General features: G+C 40.9%; 1 protein-coding gene across 1 annotated transcript; it reads left to right on the forward strand.

Annotated features, from left to right (window-relative positions):
- Window positions 1-1,963: 1,963 nt before the first annotated feature.
- On the forward strand, window positions 1,964-16,723 carry plekho2 (pleckstrin homology domain containing, family O member 2). The gene is made up of 6 exons (XM_064336640.1): window positions 1,964-2,430; window positions 6,633-6,782; window positions 7,530-7,652; window positions 11,538-11,642; window positions 11,938-12,036; window positions 12,515-16,723. Exons 1-6 carry the CDS (start codon window positions 2,422-2,424, stop codon window positions 14,066-14,068), a joined length of 2,040 nt encoding a protein of 679 aa, XP_064192710.1. The 5' UTR covers window positions 1,964-2,421; the 3' UTR covers window positions 14,069-16,723.
- Window positions 16,724-17,874: the final 1,151 nt, after the last annotated feature.

Raw genomic sequence — 17,874 nt, forward strand, 5'->3', positions numbered from 1 at the left:
GTTACTCAGTCAACCAAGTAACGTAATTTAACTGATAATTACATTCAGCTGCTGACTGAACACAGCCAGGCTTGACTGCAGCCAGCCCTGTTGAATCTAAATCTCACACATATTGAACCTTACCTTCAGAGTGAAGTAGTCGCCACAAAGTGAGAGCCATTATCTCTAAATGGAGAACACTTGGGACAGTGGTAAATCTTCCCATGAGTGGCCGGCCTGCCAAAATTTCTCCAAGGGCACAGCGACAACTCATCCAGGAAGTTACAAAAGAACATCCAAAGAACTGCAGGCCTCTCTAGCTTCAGCTAAGGTCAGTGTTCATGACTCAACTCCACACTAAGAAAGAAACTGGGCAAAAATGGGATTCATGGGAGATTAGCAAGGCAGAAATTGCTCATCGAGAGAAACATCAATGCTTGTCTCACATTTGCAAAAAAAAAAAACCACTGGGATGATCCCTAAGCCTTTTGGGATAATGTTCTATGGACATATGAGTCAAAAGTGGAACTAATTGAATGACATAGGTCTCATTATGTCATTATGTAAGGCAAATTAAGAAAATAATTTCTCCACAGCGACATGAAAGTGACATGACAAACTGATATAAAATTACAGGAATTAATTCTGAAACCAACATGGAAAATGACAAATGCATCTGACTGACTTCAATAACTTGTTTAACTTCAGAACTTTACATGAAACAGCTATATATGCATGCTATATAATAAAAATAAATACAATAACTAAATCAATAAATATGGTGGTGCAGTGGGTAGCACTGTCATCTCACAGCAAGAAGGTTCCGGGTTAAAATCCACCCTGGGCCTCTCTGTGTGGAGTTTGCATGTTCTCCCCGTGTTCGGGTTGGTTTCCTCTGGGTACTCCGGTTTCCTCCCACAGTCCAAAGACTGTTAGGCAAATTGGAGACTATAAATGGTGTGTGTGAGTGAGTGAATGCGGAGTGAATGGTGTGTGTGCCCTGTGATAGATTGGCAGCCTGTCCAGGGCGGCTCTGCCTCTCGCCCAATGCACGCTGGGATAGCCCAGGATAAGTGGGTATAGATAATGGATGAATGGAAGTTGCTCTGGATAAGAGCATCTGCTGAATACATATAATGGTAAAATAAATGTATGTACCTTTATGGTGTAATGATGTTGATGAGGTCATATTCTTAATTGTCCAGAGGAAGTCACAGTTCTGCTTCATTGGTTCATGTGTCCAAACTTGCTCTCTCTGATAAAAACAGTACATAAAAGTCTAAATGTTTACAAACAGTGGATAGCACTGTACGTGTAAATATTAAAAGTATGTTTTCAAAACCAAAGTCCTCTTGTCCTGTCCTCCTGTTAAGCACTTGTAGCCTCCAGTGTGTATCAGTAACTGGTTGCTACTGTTCCTGAAATAACAATATGCATATTTTTAAGTAAAAACATGTTACTATGAATCACACCTCTATTGTTTAGTGCAGGATACATTCCTAATTGCAGTTGTGCAGCATTCTATATTGAAATATCTGCTGTATTTCAACCTAGCATTGGCCTAAAGGGCACTGGTGTTTCTTCTAGTATGATTCTCAGTCATTCACAAACAAACCAAGCATTGTATGCATGCATTTTTACAGTTCTAAAAATTTGTACTGTCAGTTACCACACAATGTTAAATAATTAATCTGAATAATACAATGCTGAAATGTTCCTGCTTTTTCTTTATTGTTCAAACTGCGCATTAAGTTATATAGCTGGACAATCAAGCTTCATTAAAAGTGACGTCGAAAATGTCATTAAAAAATCAAAATATGAGGGCATAAGTAACCTGCCAATTTAGCGGACACAGTATAATACCATTTACAAACAAGCGAATGGGAACATCTACGATGCTACTTCGTCCTATTATTGATGGCCATTGGCCAGAGATTTGAATGTGACCGGTGACTTGATTACGTCTGTACGCGTCGCTACTTTGGTGCTTTCACTGTTTTGCGCTCTGAAGTTCAGCGATTTCTGCTCACAGGGTCGAGCAAGTATTAATGGAATTGTCATTGTAAATGTACGTGCTGTATTATTTCTTGGTCCACAAAACGATCGAGCGTTTCTAGCTGTTTTCCGAAGACAGACCTCAGATTCACTTCCATCTTGGTGACAGCTATCTGCCTGCCTACGGAGGCTTACATGGACTTACCGGAAACCAAACTTTAAAAAAATTGTTTCGTAGCCGAGTGAAAAGAGGAAAAAGGAGACCAGAAGCAGTCCGGGGTTGAAACTTTTGCAGTTCCTATTTTGCCCATCCTCGCGTCATGGTGGATATGAGAAATTGGACTACAGATAGAAAAGAAATATTTTATATTGTGAAAGAAAAGGTCGCCTCCTGTTTATTTATTTTTATTTTTTTACTACCATAGCGGATTTTAGTGTTGTTTTATCATGGAAGATGTGAGTATGACTTGCAGTGTTGAATTGCGTAGTCTATTGCTTTCACTGTGTGTACAAGTTACCGTTTACTGTTCATTTGCCATGAAGAGAAAGGTTTCGCAGTTTTGTAAAGACTTGGTCAGAAGACACTGAACTGAGTTAGTGTTGCATATTGTCTACGGCTTTGTTATTAGGCTATTGAGTCACGAATCACAGTTTTTTTTTTAATTCCATGTGAAACTGGGAACTGGGATGAAGTATTCCCTGTTATTTACAGATTCAATATAATTCCGCCTTAAAAGTAGCCTATGCAGTGGATGAAATTATAGCTTGCTACTTAGGCTACTATAGACTAGCCTACGTAGGCTACTGCGCGTAGCGAGACGTCTTTGCATGCAGGATTGATTCTTCGAGTTGGTGACTGACTTTTCGTTTGATTAGAACTTTTCGCTTTGAAATAACAAACGGAGCCTGTCATCAAAGTCTGGGCTAAACGTTAAATAGCCTACCAAATGGCCACTGTATTTTCGATTTTATGAAATTGCCTAATTTTTGTCTGAGTAGCATATTTGGGGGTATTGATCAAAAACCAGCTGTAGAACTCAGCTGTCACACACCTGTCAACCTGCAAGCCTCCCGCCAGTTCCGCTACTTTGCAGTTTAAAGAGCTCCCACCCAGTATGTTTGTAACGGAATGACGTGCCTCCAGCCGGCTCGCCAGTGACCATGGTGATGCATGAAGAAAACATGGGAGGGGTTGCGCTCGTACTGCAAACACCAGTGGCTTTTACCAAGTCAATGCATTTGAAAAATGATGGTCACTTTTTCAAACCTTGTGGCAGTTGGCCTATTGTATAACCATAAACAACGACAATCCCATTGCTTTGAACATTTGGCTTTGTTTTCGTGAATTAAACGAGGCTTGACATGCCTATCGAGTGGGTGGAATTTAGTTTAGGGTTAGTTAGGTTTTTTCACTATATCTGAGGTATGCGGTGTAGTGACAGGTAGGCTAGCCTAAGTTGACCAACTTCCCGTTAACGAGACCTTTCTCTTGGAGCGTCCGCAGGAAAGAGGCGTACGAGTTTCAGGAACTGTAACAATAAAAACGGGAACTAGCGCAAGTAACAGTAAGATTATTCATGAATCATGCATGATCATGATCGCTTGTCGGTTCTGGAAATCCAGGATAAGCTATGTTGTCTTCTGAATCACGTGGTGTCAGTCGCCGCTTCTTATCATACGGCAGTTAGCGAGCCAGACTGTGATTTGGAGGATGATGCTTCATGGCTTGCTCAACAGAGGAGCCCTCCCATGCTTGGCCGTGGATGGAGCTAATTGTGCGGGATTGCCGCCTACAGTCCGCATTGGTACAAAACCCAGACCGTGGGGCCCATGCATGCACCAGAACAGTTCCTGAACAGAACGAGCCACCCGGCCGCTCACTAAAGTCTCATATGAAAATGGGAGTGCTGGTCTTTTCTGAATATTCTTTAATGACCAAAAGCCTACCCAGTTGAAGAAGTGCGACTGTTCGCTGTTTCAGAGTTTGACCATGTACTGTGAGTTGACTTTACTTATTAGTACAAACTGGCACCTAATCTGTGCATGTGTGTGAGACCAAACCAACTTTTGACAAATCTCAACCACACCTGGTAACTTTGTTTTCTGTTTTTAATTGATTTGTCCTGCCCTCTTTTTTTTACAGGCTAACACTGAATGCTCTTACAGTGCTGCATTTTAGATTACAGTACAGCTCTTGCCATCTGCTAAGACAATACACCCAGTCTCTTCTGCACTGATGTGTGTGGTACAGTACAAAATAAGTGTGTGTTCCAGTGAAATTTTTCAAACAATTTTTAATAACATGGGGTGGATATGCATTGCTCTGGGACTTCCTTTCATTTGTCTGTTTTTGAAACTCCTTTCACTCCCTTTCAGACAGTGAGAGCAGTTGGACACTCTGTGACTGTTTATCCTGCTCTGATGAGTAGACCAATGAGGAGAATATCATGTGATTTCAGTTTAGTTATGGAGTTCAAATCGGCAGTGGAGGTCAGTGCACAGAGCACAGAGCGCATTTCAAGTGATCCCAGATGCAGCAACAGAATACTTTATACAGAACACATGTTGGCTGAGGTGTGTCTTATTCAGGAATTGCCATAGCCACCTTTGTGTTGTTAAAGGGCAGGTTTGAGTTCATCAATATGCTTCGCCGAGGAAATGCTGTAATTTCTATTTGTTAAATTAAGAATTACTGATAAGGAGTTCAAATGTTCATTTAGCTAAAAATAATGGCTTTTGGGTAACGTCCTTTATTCTACTATACAGCATAAGTGCCTCAAAAATGATCTCACTTCACCTGGTAAAATCATTTATTTTCCTTAATTTTACTACTGTTTGATGGCAAACATGTTTATGCCCATAAGCTAAAAAGTCCTCATATGAACACCATGTGTGTTGTCTAGTGACATACCACATATGCATTGTCAAACTTGTAACAACTGAGAAGTACTCTAAACCTCAAGCAAAATCTGTGGTAAGGCCTGTGTCAGATAAAAGATTCTTAATGGAATCTGTATTTGAAGTGGCAGAATTAAATTTTATTTCTTTTATTTATGAGGTCGATCAGCCATCGGAACAGTGATGATGTGATACTGTAATCTCCTCATGCCTGTGGAGGGAGTTCCTCATTGCTTTGTTGTGCAAAGCTGCATACAGCTGTTTTGGAATATATATTTTCACCACCGCACCCACCCTGTCTGGCAAAGCATGACAGCCTTGTTTCTGCAGTCCAGTTCCCCCACGGTGTGAGAAAAACAACCCTCCATCACAGTCTGCTCCCTCTCATCTGAGACACCCTGGGATGCCAAGGTTATCAAGTGCATCCACACATTTCCTGGACAGCTGTATATGACAGAGCAGTGAGTCTGCCCTGTGTGGCAGTCTGAAGAGAAAAGGCACAGTTTTAACTGCACAGCCAATGATGTTTGGCTGAGCAGTTAGTCAGGGCACAGGTTCTTTCAATAGGGTAGTAAGTACAGTGAAAGTGGGAAATAATGTAGTATTTGTGTCATATACTGCGGAATTTCCCTTTTTGAGAGCACTGGACTTTTGCTGGGTGTTTGAAGGTGCCTGTGGTCGTCTTTAGCTACACATGCCAAACATGCAAAGAACAGTTTACCTAATCAGTCAAAATGGTGGTCTGCATGTGCTCTGCACTTGTATGTATTTAATACTTTCCAACACAGTCATTTGCTTCATGTGCAATCAGTTCTGCTGTTCGACGTGTCTTCTCACTTCTTAAGTTCTTTGACATTTTGCCTTTGATTAGTTCCCTTTAACTTGTTCCTTCTTCTGTTGGTATCATTGTTGTGTTTGTCTTTGCACCCTTGGTCAATTAACTGCAACTGATGAAATGGAATGCCACCTATTACCTATCCTTGCCTGCCTGTTTCTTATTTCCTTTCCTCCCACAGTGTGTGACTGCTGGTCCTATAGTGTTCAGACACACCCACTCAATTACTCCTTACTGTATGTATGATCTACTCAAAATCTAATATTTCTACTCTATGTGTCTCTAAAATGTACTCCCCTGACACTCCCCTCCCCTGTGGCTCAGTTGGTGGGCTGTAAAATTAAAAGCTGCGGTAGTTTACACTTTGGAAAACACATTCTTGATTCAAAATAATGTTGCAGTAATAAGTGGAGACAAAAAGGCCCTTTCAAATTGGGTTATGGGAAAATGTGTATAAAATTGTTTAAAATATAAGTTATCTAGGATTTTTATTATTGATAAGTGTAGTTCTTGTCAGCTATTTTCAATATATTATTATTCACATCACTATAACATTTTAAAGACCCTCTTAGTTGATATATTTTCTGTTCATTCATTAGCTTACTACAGGTAAATTAATTTCTGGAACCAGTAAACTAATCTGTGAATTTATTTTTTGCTATATTGTTATTTTTGCCTAGCACTTAGTTTGACAGCTGCTTAAAGTGTGTGCTAAATGATTTAACTGTAAATAGTGGATGTGCATAATTTTCTTCTGGAATTCATTTTTAAAAAATAAATCCATGTTGTCTTATCTGAAGTACCAGGGAAGTGTCTCGTCAGTGTTTCAAGTGCGGGGTCTCTTGCTCACCACGTACAAACTATGTGTGGGCTTCTGGGCGAGACAATGATTTTGCTCCCTCTGTTTCTTTCCCGTATACAACAGGGTGTGAAAGAGGACACAGCCAAGCCCGAGGAGGTAAAGTTCATCGGGAAGGCGGGCTGGGTGAAGAAATGCTATGGGAAGTTCCTGGGATCCTATAAGGACCGCTATATCCAGTTGGAAAAGACTGAGATTGCAGTCTATGAGAGTGAGGTATGGCAAAACATACATGGTTACAGTGGTATTGTGTATCTGCCTACAGCAAGATAAACTGTCTTTCTGGACATGTTCTTCCATATGTTATTTTAAATCTATACAAAATGGCAGCAGGAAGGGTTTGGCAAAACAATAGACAATTTTGACAAAGGGACTCCAGATGTGTAGAGAGGAGAAATCCGAGTCATTAAAAAGATGAGAAATTTGGACTATTAACATAAAACAATTACACATGAATTCTCCTGCTGTTCTGCAACAGATGATGTCATTGTTTTACAGATAATCAAATCCCTTAAACACTCGGTGTGGCTGTGTTGAGTATTTGCACAGCTGACACTTAAGGATATGTCATCCATGTACTATTTTGTATTACTCTGTCATTTCTGCAGCTGTTTTCTTGCTTTTACTTTTTTGATGACCACAGTACAGTATGTGTCATGCCAGTTTTATGTGCAGCATGGAGCCGCACAGTGCTATACTCTGTGCATAGGTCTTTTGAAGATATTTAAACAGTTGCTGTTTAACATGATCTTTACTTTAACGGTCCTGCTGAGCGTTTTTACTAAGCTCTCTGAAATCACACACTAAAACATGAACTGCCTTATATACTGTAAAATAGAAACCAATCTACCACAGAATCTCTCTTCATTTTCTCTGTTGAAGACTGTAATATTGAAAGGGAAAGTATATTTGAAGCTGCAGTTTGGTCCTAAAAATAAACAATACTCTTTTTCATTGGTGCAGGATTTAAAGAACTGCTTAGAGAGGGTGGATTTGGAGAACTACGAGAAATGCACTGAATTAAGGAGTGCTTTCAAGAAGAAGAACAGACTGATTCTAATACGAGCCCAAAAGTGTGGGAATAAGGTAAGCATTGCCAGGCAGCAACAGAGATTTGCATGCTGGGATATCTGCTCCGGTGCCACAGGTCTGAAAAGGTGTCCCCGATCATTAAGCTGTCATAGAGAACCCAACACAGAGAGAAAAATATGTGCAGACAGCCCCTTACAACACTAAGAAATGCATAGAAAAGTATTTTCTGGGTGCACTGGGGTATGACTTGTGCTTGATGACAATGTAATTGCCTACAGATGGATTGAATAGCTAGAAAATATAAAAAATAAATGAAAATGAAAGTAGGGATGTTGCTAATGCTGTCATGGAGAATGACTTTCTGTATGAGTTTGAATTACTCCATTCATTCTAATGAAAACCTGTCACTGGTTGTAAGATCTGCGTGTGAAAATGACAGGAGGAGGGGGTTCTACTCTATGCTTGCAGACTGTGATGGAGAATACACAATTGTGCTTGTAAATACTTCGCATTATACCTGTCATAGAACATCAATTGTTCATTTTTGACAAGAGATATGCTTCATGTATTGATCATTTTAGGTTCCCTTTAAAGCCTAGTTTTTATCAGTCGTGTACTACCACAAACCCAATTTTTTGGTTTCAAAGGAGAATGTCACGTGTTGGGTAATATGCTGGTCAAACATGCATTCTTTAACTGCTGTCCAGCAGCATTGGGCACCATAGAGTTTCAGTGGTGAGAGTAAGAGGTAAGAGTGCAATGCACCCTGGTATAATCTGGTGCAGAAGCTATTCTAACAAGAACACTCTCTTACAGTGACACGCTGGAGGTAGGAACTTACGTGTGGCCTCCTGTGTGGCCCGCTCAAAAACTCAGTGATGGTTGTAAAGGGGAAACGGTCTTTCTATTCTGGACAAGAAGGCAACAGTCATGTGCGGAGATATGTGGTTCAGCTATAAATGAAACGTATATTCATTGAATGGAAATTGAAAGGTTTTTTATGCTCTACTTAATGTGAAATGAAAATGCCACATAATTAAAGATTCAAGGGTTGAGCTTTACTCCTCTCACCCCTTATTACTCTGCCTGGGACTACCACCAGACAGGGCAAATGTAATAAATAAATGGTGTGGATAAATTGCTGACCCTGACCACATTTTGCAAGAGTTCAAAACCCTGCTGTTTGCAGGAAAAAAAACTTTGCTCTTGCCTGCATGTCACCTCTGCCCAGCTGCAAAGGAAACGAGCTGGAGATAACACTCAGATTTTAACCCCCTTGTGTCTGAAATCACGGGTAGCGGCTCTCTTCCATACTCCATCCAGGGTTACTCATGAGGACCCGCCATCTTCTCTGCAGGGTTCTGAGCAGTAATCTCAGTTTAGAGGTTTACAGTAACCTGGTATGTTGACCCAAGCCAGTATTAATCTTATCCTGCTCAATTTTATTAAAAAGTCAATTTCTCTTTAAGCTTTAATCAAAGAGCCTCAGAACTAGTCACTTTAACGGGCAAAGAGGTAACTAAAAGTATTTGTACCAGAGCTACAGTAGTTGCCGTTGAAAGCTAAGTAGCTAGGCTGAGTGTAATGCTGTTGCTCCTCTGTGGTCAGAAATGTGTGATTTTCTCTAGCTCATCTAAGGCCCTGTTCGACAGAATTGGTGTAAAGAGATGTGATAGAAATAACAAGTTTGTCTGTAGGAGTTCAGTTTATCTGGTTTATTGGAATGTTGTTTTTCTTTAACCTATTTTGAACTTTTGTCATATTGGATGTGGGTCAGGTTTTTAAGTGTACTGTTGATGAGTTTTGAATATATCAATGACACGTGGCCTTTTGTTGGACTGTGTCGCAGACATCTAGCGATAAGTTGAAAAATAAACTCCCGGGGGTTCTCTTTCTATCAACAGAACCCCCTTTGTGTGATAAGATCGGCCCATCCCCTTCTGGTGTCTCTCGGAAACGTATCTCACAAACGTGGGCTGTCTGAGGCAGTAAGAGAGTGCTGTATTAGTAACAGATGACGAGGCAGCAGAACTGGCAGGCTGGTCTGACTCTAGCAGATGTCAGTGAGAGGCCTACGCAAGACGGCACATAGAAATCCAGCAGCTGAAGGCTGCATCCCAGTGTGTCACATTTTCCTGCCTCTACAACCCAGCGACCGGCCAGCGAAATGACTAAGGCACCGCCCCTTGCAGTTTTATTTAAAGCGCTGCAGTCGTTACAGCGGTCTGGAGAGAATATTCCGAAAGTTAAAACTTGCTGGGCTGTAAACGTTATTAAACAGACTGACTTGTGTAGGAATGAGGGTGTTTGTATTTTGTTTTGGGGGAGAAACCTAGGGGAAAACAATGTAGTTGTGCTATATGAAAAGGTTTTCCTTATAGGAAATAGGAAATAGGTTTCCCGTCATAGGCAATATATATCAGCAATATATATCAGCTGGTGTCTTAAACCACAGGAAAGCATAGTTAAAACTTAAGTAAAAGCATTATTTTCAGATATGGGCAATTTCAGCTTAAATAGGCCGCGACGCTGGCTACATGCTTGTGTGTTTTTAAAACCAGATCATTATAGCAAAGGCCCATTACTGGCCTCCGGTGAGTTTCACATACAGGGCCTCCCAGGACACAGGATGCCAAACAAACTTCAAAAGACAAATAATGCATGGCAAGGTTACATAAACACAGTTTATACAAAAACTAACCAAAAGTAAGGAGAGGCCTCTGGCATTCAGTTTATGGTTTATGTTGACCTAGCTGTTAAGGATCTGAAGTAGAATAAAAGAAATCAAGCAAATAATCTCTGCGTTGGCTCTCAAGTGCAAGTGCGATCAGAATTTTTTATGGCGTCATGAATTTTTGTGTATCTTCTTAGGTCACGGGCGCTGTCCCAGGAGAATTAAATATTCCGGGCTTCCTTGGGTAAACACATCTGAGGATGTACATGTGTATTGTTTTTACTACCTATTATATCCTGTGGACAGTTTTGCTTAGCACAGAGTTTGTTATGTTGAGAGCATCCTCCGCTGTTAGCATTAAGGTCTCTCGGGCCAGAGCTGAAGGCTCATCGCCAGGAGAGGAGGGGTTTTAGGCCTCGCTCCAGCTTCGGACTCCCTGTTTGATTGTGGCCGGGTCGTTTGTACACCACCGCTCGCTGGGAGGGCCTGGCTGAGGTTTATTTTCTGTGTTACTGGCAAAATCCTGTTTTCCTAAAGGTATAGGCTATCAAAAGGTCAGTGTTCTAATGTTGCCAGGGAATTAAAGAATATTTGGTGGTATGAGGGGAACTGCTATGATTTTTAAAGTCTTCTTCACTTAAGGTTACTGTATACTACGAGAGAATACTGTAAACATCCAGGGGGTATATTTGGCTGGTCTTCAAGATCCATGTTCTTAATGCGCTCAAACTTAAAGTAAAGGCTTTCCCTGGAGTTATTTTTCAAATGGATATTTTCTCCAAATGAAAAATGTCACTAATTTCAAGCTACAATTATGTGGGCCCATACAATGCTAAACAATACCTGCAAGATAAATTGCTTTAACTGAACCTGCTGTACTGTCCTAGCAAGTCGGTTTGTCTTACCCTGTACCCTACCTTTCTTGGAGGTGCATGGAAGACAGTGGCTTTTAATAATAGGCTTCCATGCACTGCCCCTGAAAGGTGACTTTGAATTGTTCTCCCATGACATCTGGCTGCATTAGCCAGCACATGAAAACATAGCTAAGGCACACTTTCAGCCAGCACACGAAAACACAGCTTTGAACTATAACCTTGAAAGTCAGTAGATGACACTTTAACAATCTTTAAGAAATACTGTGGGCAATTTTAACTAATCCTATATCCTTTCCTGTACTTCTCCATGTTTTTGGTTGGTTTTTCCTTTTTTCCTTAAGTCCTGTTATGAGGACATGTGCAAATGACAACTGTCCTTATAATTTCTAGATCCATGATGTCAAAATTCAGGCTCAGAATCCTGAAGATAAGGATTCCTGGATTAAAGCTCTCAGTGATGGAATAAACAGAACTAAAAACAAAATCTTTGATGAGGTACTTTTTCCTCTTTACTTTCCTGTTTTGATGTTAATAGCTACATACATAATACTGTGCTTCATCCATGTTCTGTGCCTATTAATCAGGGCAGGTCCCTAGCTTATAGGTAAAACAGGTCTGTAGAAACATGAACCTATTATTTTTAAGTTCTTAAAGATACTTTTGCTAGTAAACTCTGACAAAGGCAAGTAACTTTTAACTGATCCAACAAGACTTTTAAATCTTCTGTGTGTTATTTCTGTTTTAAAACGTTTAAAAATAAGAAATCTTGTTTTTTTTATTGCACTCACAGGTGAAGGTTGATGAAAGTTGTACCTTGGAGCATGTGACACGCACAAGACCCAAGGGAAACCAGAGCCGTAGACCGCCTACAAGGATACGCATGAAGGAGGTATATGGGAATAAGTCAGCCAGGCTGTTCCAAATAAGCAGGCATTTACTTCTGACAAGCTAAGCATTACCCAGGAGACTACGGATGCCATTCTACTCCCCTGCTATGCATGAGTTAATGGCAACACACAAACAGTAAACAATCTTTCACTCAGAAGCTGCAGTGTATGTTAATCCTGTCAGCATAAGGCCTGAAATTGTTGTAGTGACTCATCATAGATGGCTGTGGGAGGTTAGCACTGCTTTCTATTTACAGCATAGGGCTGGTAAATGCACATTTACATTTAACCAGTTACTGATAAAGCAAACAATGGCATCAGATAGCATTTTCTAAAATCTGTGGGAGGAAAGAATTAGACATTTTAATGTCATTTTAGAGATTTCTGGATTTGTGGATGCTCAAAATGCAGAAGACAACAGCATCACAGAACTGGTCTCATAGATTATTGGCTCAGGCAGATTTCCCTTTCTCTTTTCAGGCTGCTAATCTGTCAACAGATGGTATTCTGAGAAAGGATCTTGATGCTTCTGACAACACACCCAATGGTACACATCAGGTCAACACTGAGGTCGATACCTCTAAAGAAGCTGTGAAACCACCAATGCCTCCATCTAAGCCCCGTGAAAAACTGCAGGAAATCCCAGAAGAAGAGCCCGCCCCTCAGAAAAATGTCCTGAAGCCTCCCATGCCTCCCTCAAAAGAGAGCAAACCAAGCTCCTCGGGTGAAGGAGAAACACCAAAGGAGGTAGTACTCGCTCCTCCAATGCCTCCCAACAAAGCCAGAGACTCTTCAGAAGAGTCTGACAGCACCCGGATCACTCCTTCATCTCCTTCACCAATCAAAGACCCCACTCACCCCCCGATGCCTCCGTCAAAAGACAAGAAACCCGCTCAAACAGTAGAGTGGGAGGTTCCGCAGCTCTCTTGTGGTGCGGAAGATAGTGAGGAGGAAAGACCTGAGGAAACATTTTCTGACGACCAGGGAAAAAATGATAAATTGGGAAGTGAGGGAGATTCCACGCCCCCTCCTCAAACAGCCGTAACATCGCCAGAGGCTAAGCTTGATTCCACTGTCCCTGAGGAGGCTGATGAAACGACTGATGAAAAGGAAGGCTCCTGTCCTACACAGGAAGAGCCTGATCACAGCAATGTTGCACTGGAGGCAGAAGGTAATCCAGCACCTGCCATCGCATCAAGTGCAGACACTCAAAGGCCAGCTACACCTCTTACAAAGTCCACAGAACCATCTCTGCAACCAGCGAAAAAGACCCCCGGCCCACCGGCGCTTCCCAAGAAAAAATCGCTCACCCGCTCTGAAGGCGATCAGCCATGTGATCCCAGGGAGGGTTCAGCTGAAGTTCCCATTTCTGTAGAATCAAGGGGTGCAGGTCTACCCAATGAAAGTGTTCCTGCCTCAGGCATTTCAGATCTTTCCAAGCATAGAGATGATCTGACTCCAACTGCTGAGAGTAAGAACAAGATGGTAGCTCTGTCGACTGGGGATATAGCTGCTGATGATGATGAACTCCAACATGGTGATGGCAGCGAAGCTGAGGCAGAACCTGCTGAGGCTCATGTGCCACAGAAATGGAAAGTCGTCACAGGTGCTAGAAGCAGAGCCCAGATGCTAAAGCCGATGCAGATTAAACGGAGCATGCAGCCCATTCCTCCTGCCCTGCCACTCAAACCGTCAAAGGGGAAATCTGCCTCTGTGGGAGACCTGCTTTCTGAGTCAGTGGTGCAGACGGAGGAATGGGCTTTCAAGGAAATCTCGTCAAGAAATGACACGAATGAGCTCCGTAACAAAGTGGCCCTGGAGCTTGAGGAAACGGCAGAGCTCCTCAGTACTGTGTCCTCCAGACAAGAGGCGCAAGGCTCACTGGGTGACAAGGGGGGGCCAAAGAGTCTTTCGCCAGAAGAGCTGCTGGCCAAAGCTGTGGAGCAGCTCAGAAAAGCGGACCAGTGCTTGCAAGAAGCTAAGAATTTGAAACAGGCCCAACCCGTAGAGAAAAGGCACAGAATGAGCTTGTGACCGCAGATAAAATTAAACATGACAGCGGAATTAATGGCCCTCAAATGAGCTGTATGACAGGCGCTTGTTTTTCAAGCACACGTATGCACGCGTGCGCACACACACACACACACACACACACACACACATGCACACACACACACAAACACACTGGCAAAGCAAGGTTTTCCTATGTAAAACTGTTAGCTGAGAAAATATGCAATATATGCAAGTATTTTTTTCCTTATGAAGTGCAATTATTTTCACTCAGCAATTTATAATAGAGAGGTTGGGTCATTAACAAAAGCTCTACTGTATCAGGATGTTTGGATCATCACACTCCAATGACAATGACTTCAGCACAATTGCTGTGGGTGTATCATTTTTAATTTAATACCTGAAATACATACAGCAAGATCATCAGTGAAGAATTATTTAAATTGAGGAGGTTTACATCAGAATGTATAAAAATCTCTTTATACTTTTTTTGCCACCATATTATATTATCTAGTATACAGATATTTTATGAAATGACATTATGGATATCAGCATCACAAGAATACAAATTATGTGTTTGGCCAACATGAAAAATGTACCATATCCGGTAAATATTCTGATATTCTGAACTTAGATTTACAGTTATTCTGTGAAGCAGTTCCAATGTTTTTAAGTACTTTGTAACAACACCTATTATGAAAAAAAAAACATGTTTTGCCAAATGAATGCACTTCAGATCCAGTACTTGGATTTAAAACATTCATAATCGTTTCCCCACAGGATGACTCAAATGTGTTTTGCTGAAGAACCAGTAATCAGATGAGTCAGAGTTGCTTCATATATTTTACATACATTTTACTGACAATAACAGGTTTAACTGTCCTAATTGCACATTGTTTAGGTAAATTTGTTCAACACAATGGTCTTCCCAAAGATCCATTAGCACTGTTATAGATAATCAACTCTGTTCTGCTCTTAAGAGTGCAGAAATCTGTGTAAACAGTAGAGCATTTTTTACCAGCGATCTCAGAAATTACCCTCCGTGTACAAAGCCCTTTAATGAATTTAATGATAATAATATCAGACAATAGCTCTGTTCATTTACTTTGGCTTAATTTTAATACTGTTTGTGTGTGGTTTTAACTAAGACGAGGAGCTGTCCTGCTAGTTAATCCTGTTGGGCAATTTTGTTGAGTGATAAAATGATGACTGAGAGATGTAATGTCTCATGTTCTAATATTTTGTGTATAGTGTCCGTTTCAGACTGTGACATGGTGTCTACATGTAAATGTGCGTTGCTGTTGCAGTATTGTTTTTCTGATCCTTTTTTCAAATAAACTTGTCTTAGCCCAGCCCCTCTTTTGTTTGGCTGGGATTAGTGTATTCATTGATCCTGTTGAAGTATTTGAATAACAACAATTTTTGTTGTCAAAATGAAATGTTTCTGAAAAACTAGAGATAAGGCTGGCTTGCACTTTCAGTATGGACTTTCTAGTGTTGATATGTGTGTGTTGTATGATATGTGCCTTTAGCTAATCTTTTTAGCATTCCAGTTCACAAATTAGAAACCACCTCCTCATTTATAAATAGTACACAGGAACTAACTACTTCCTGAGTCAGTTGCAGCTTCACTGACTCATTTTGAAAGGTATATAAAGAGGAAGAGATATGTATCTGCATACATGCCTTTGTGCCTGTTTGAAAATGTTCATAAAGATACCTGAAATGTGTCAATTTCTGCATAGTCACTTAGTTTCCTGAGGTGACATGTACAGTATGTGTATAAATGTGATTTTCATTTGTTCTCTAACATATTTGTGTAGTTTGTCTGATAAGGTTCTTGCTTCTTAAATATGTTTTAAAATGTTTGGCAATGGCCAGTTAAAAAAGGATGTAATCCATTTTAACAAACCAGCTTGATTAAGTGTGCTACACCAGAATTAACCTTTAACAGTCTAATTTTTATCTTGGTCTTTTGATTCATGTTTTGGTCTTCAACCTCCATTACTTGTTTAACTATACCATACAGCTGTAAAGCCTCAAGTTTGTAGATCACACTTTCATTTTTTGAAGTCGAATTTAATCTTGATTCTATCAACTTGTGAATGAACAATTTCTTATAAAGGATTTAATACTTAAGTTATTAACCTTCTGATACAGTCTGTCAGGGGTGCACAACTGTGGTTGTGGAGGGCTGGTCTACATGCTGGTTTTTGTTTCAACCACTTGCCTTAGTTTTAGTTTTCAGACAGCTCTGTAGACTACACTGGTTCACTCCTTTACTAGAGCACGTCTAGCCATTAGGATACACTTGCAGTCTACAGCTGTAGCTGGTGGTGCTTATATAAATGTCAGATGAAGATATGATTTGGCTCATTAAGTAATTAAGGCCAGAAGTTGGCACAAAATCCTGAGATCAGACCTTGTTGTGCACCCCTGCACTATGTCCTGTTTTTCTTTATGAAGTATTTTGTTAAAACAGCTGACTTGGAAAATATCAATGGATACTTCAGCCATTAAATGATTCATTTATATGAGCTGAATATTTATTTTTATATTAGTGTTTTTTTAAAAGCACTTATTAATAATGAAATTTTCTGTGCCTATAAAAAGTTTAAGAAACATAGAAATGGATTCCATGAAAGCATGTCCTAATAAAAATATTACTGTTTACAACAATGCACATGTGTGTTTTTTAAGCTCCAAGACCAGCATTCCCTTGGAGTGCCATTTTTTCCTGTTTTGCTCACAGTGCTCCCCCAAAGATATAATATTTTGAGAATACAGTGCATGAGCTGCATTGACAGGCTTGCAGTATGTGTTCATTTTCCTGTACATACATTACCAGAGCAGAGTATGGCAATGAAAGAGCAAAACTCAGGTCTTCTTCCAGGACTGTGTGAGGCAATCGATTCCCACCTTCTGCATTCTTGGTAATAACACTTTTACGCTAACCCTCAATATCTGGAGTTTCTTTGGAAATAAGCACCAGCCACTCTCCCAGTCACACAGACATGGCAGAGGACTGAATACTGATTCACCTTGTATGTAATGGTTGTGCGCACTGAATGCCAATTGACCTTATACACTACATGGCCAAAAGTACATGGACACCCCATGTAATTAGTGAGTTCTGCAACTGCAGCCACACCTATTTCTAACAGGTGCATAAAATCATACAGCCATGCCATCTCCATAGACAAACATTAGCGGTAGAAAGGGTTGTACTGAAGAGCTCAGTGACTTTCAATGTGACACTGTCATAGGATGCCACCACATTTCTGCCCTGCTAGAGCTGCCCTGGTCAGCTGTTAGTGATGTTATTGTGAAGTGGAAATGTCTAGGAGCAACAACACAAGTTCACAGAACGGGACCGCAGAGTGCTGAAGCATGTAGCGCGTAAAAATCGTCTTTCCTCGGTTGCAACATTCTTTACCAAGTTCCAGGCAGCCTCTGGAAGCAATGTCAGCACAATAACTGTTTGTTGGGAGCTTTGTGAAATGGGTTTCCATGGTTGAGCAGCCACACACAAGCCTAAGATCACCATATGCAATGCCAAGCATCAGCTGGAGTGATGTAAAGCACAATCCCTTCGGACCCTAGAGCAGTGGAAACGCATTCTCTGGAGTCATGAACCGCTTCTATCTGGCAGTCTGACGGACGAATCTGGGTGTCCCCATGCACAAAGTGAGGCCCATAAAGAAATGGTTTGCCGAGTTTGGTGTGAAAAACTTGACGGGCCTCCACAGAACCGTTGACCTCAACCTCACTGAACACCTTTGGAATGTCGACTTTGAGCCAGGACATCGGTGTCCAACGTCACTAATGCT

Source organism: Anguilla rostrata, chromosome 5 (genome assembly GCF_018555375.3).
Source record: "Anguilla rostrata isolate EN2019 chromosome 5, ASM1855537v3, whole genome shotgun sequence".
Taxonomy (NCBI): domain Eukaryota; kingdom Metazoa; phylum Chordata; class Actinopteri; order Anguilliformes; family Anguillidae; genus Anguilla; species Anguilla rostrata.

Coding starts and splice junctions, on each gene's coding strand:
- plekho2 (XM_064336640.1), top strand. Junction 7,653..11,537: donor CCCAAAAGTGTGGGAATAAG/GTAAGCATTGCC, acceptor TATAATTTCTAG/ATCCATGATGTCAAAATTCA. Junction 12,037..12,514: donor CAAGGATACGCATGAAGGAG/GTATATGGGAAT, acceptor TTCTCTTTTCAG/GCTGCTAATCTGTCAACAGA.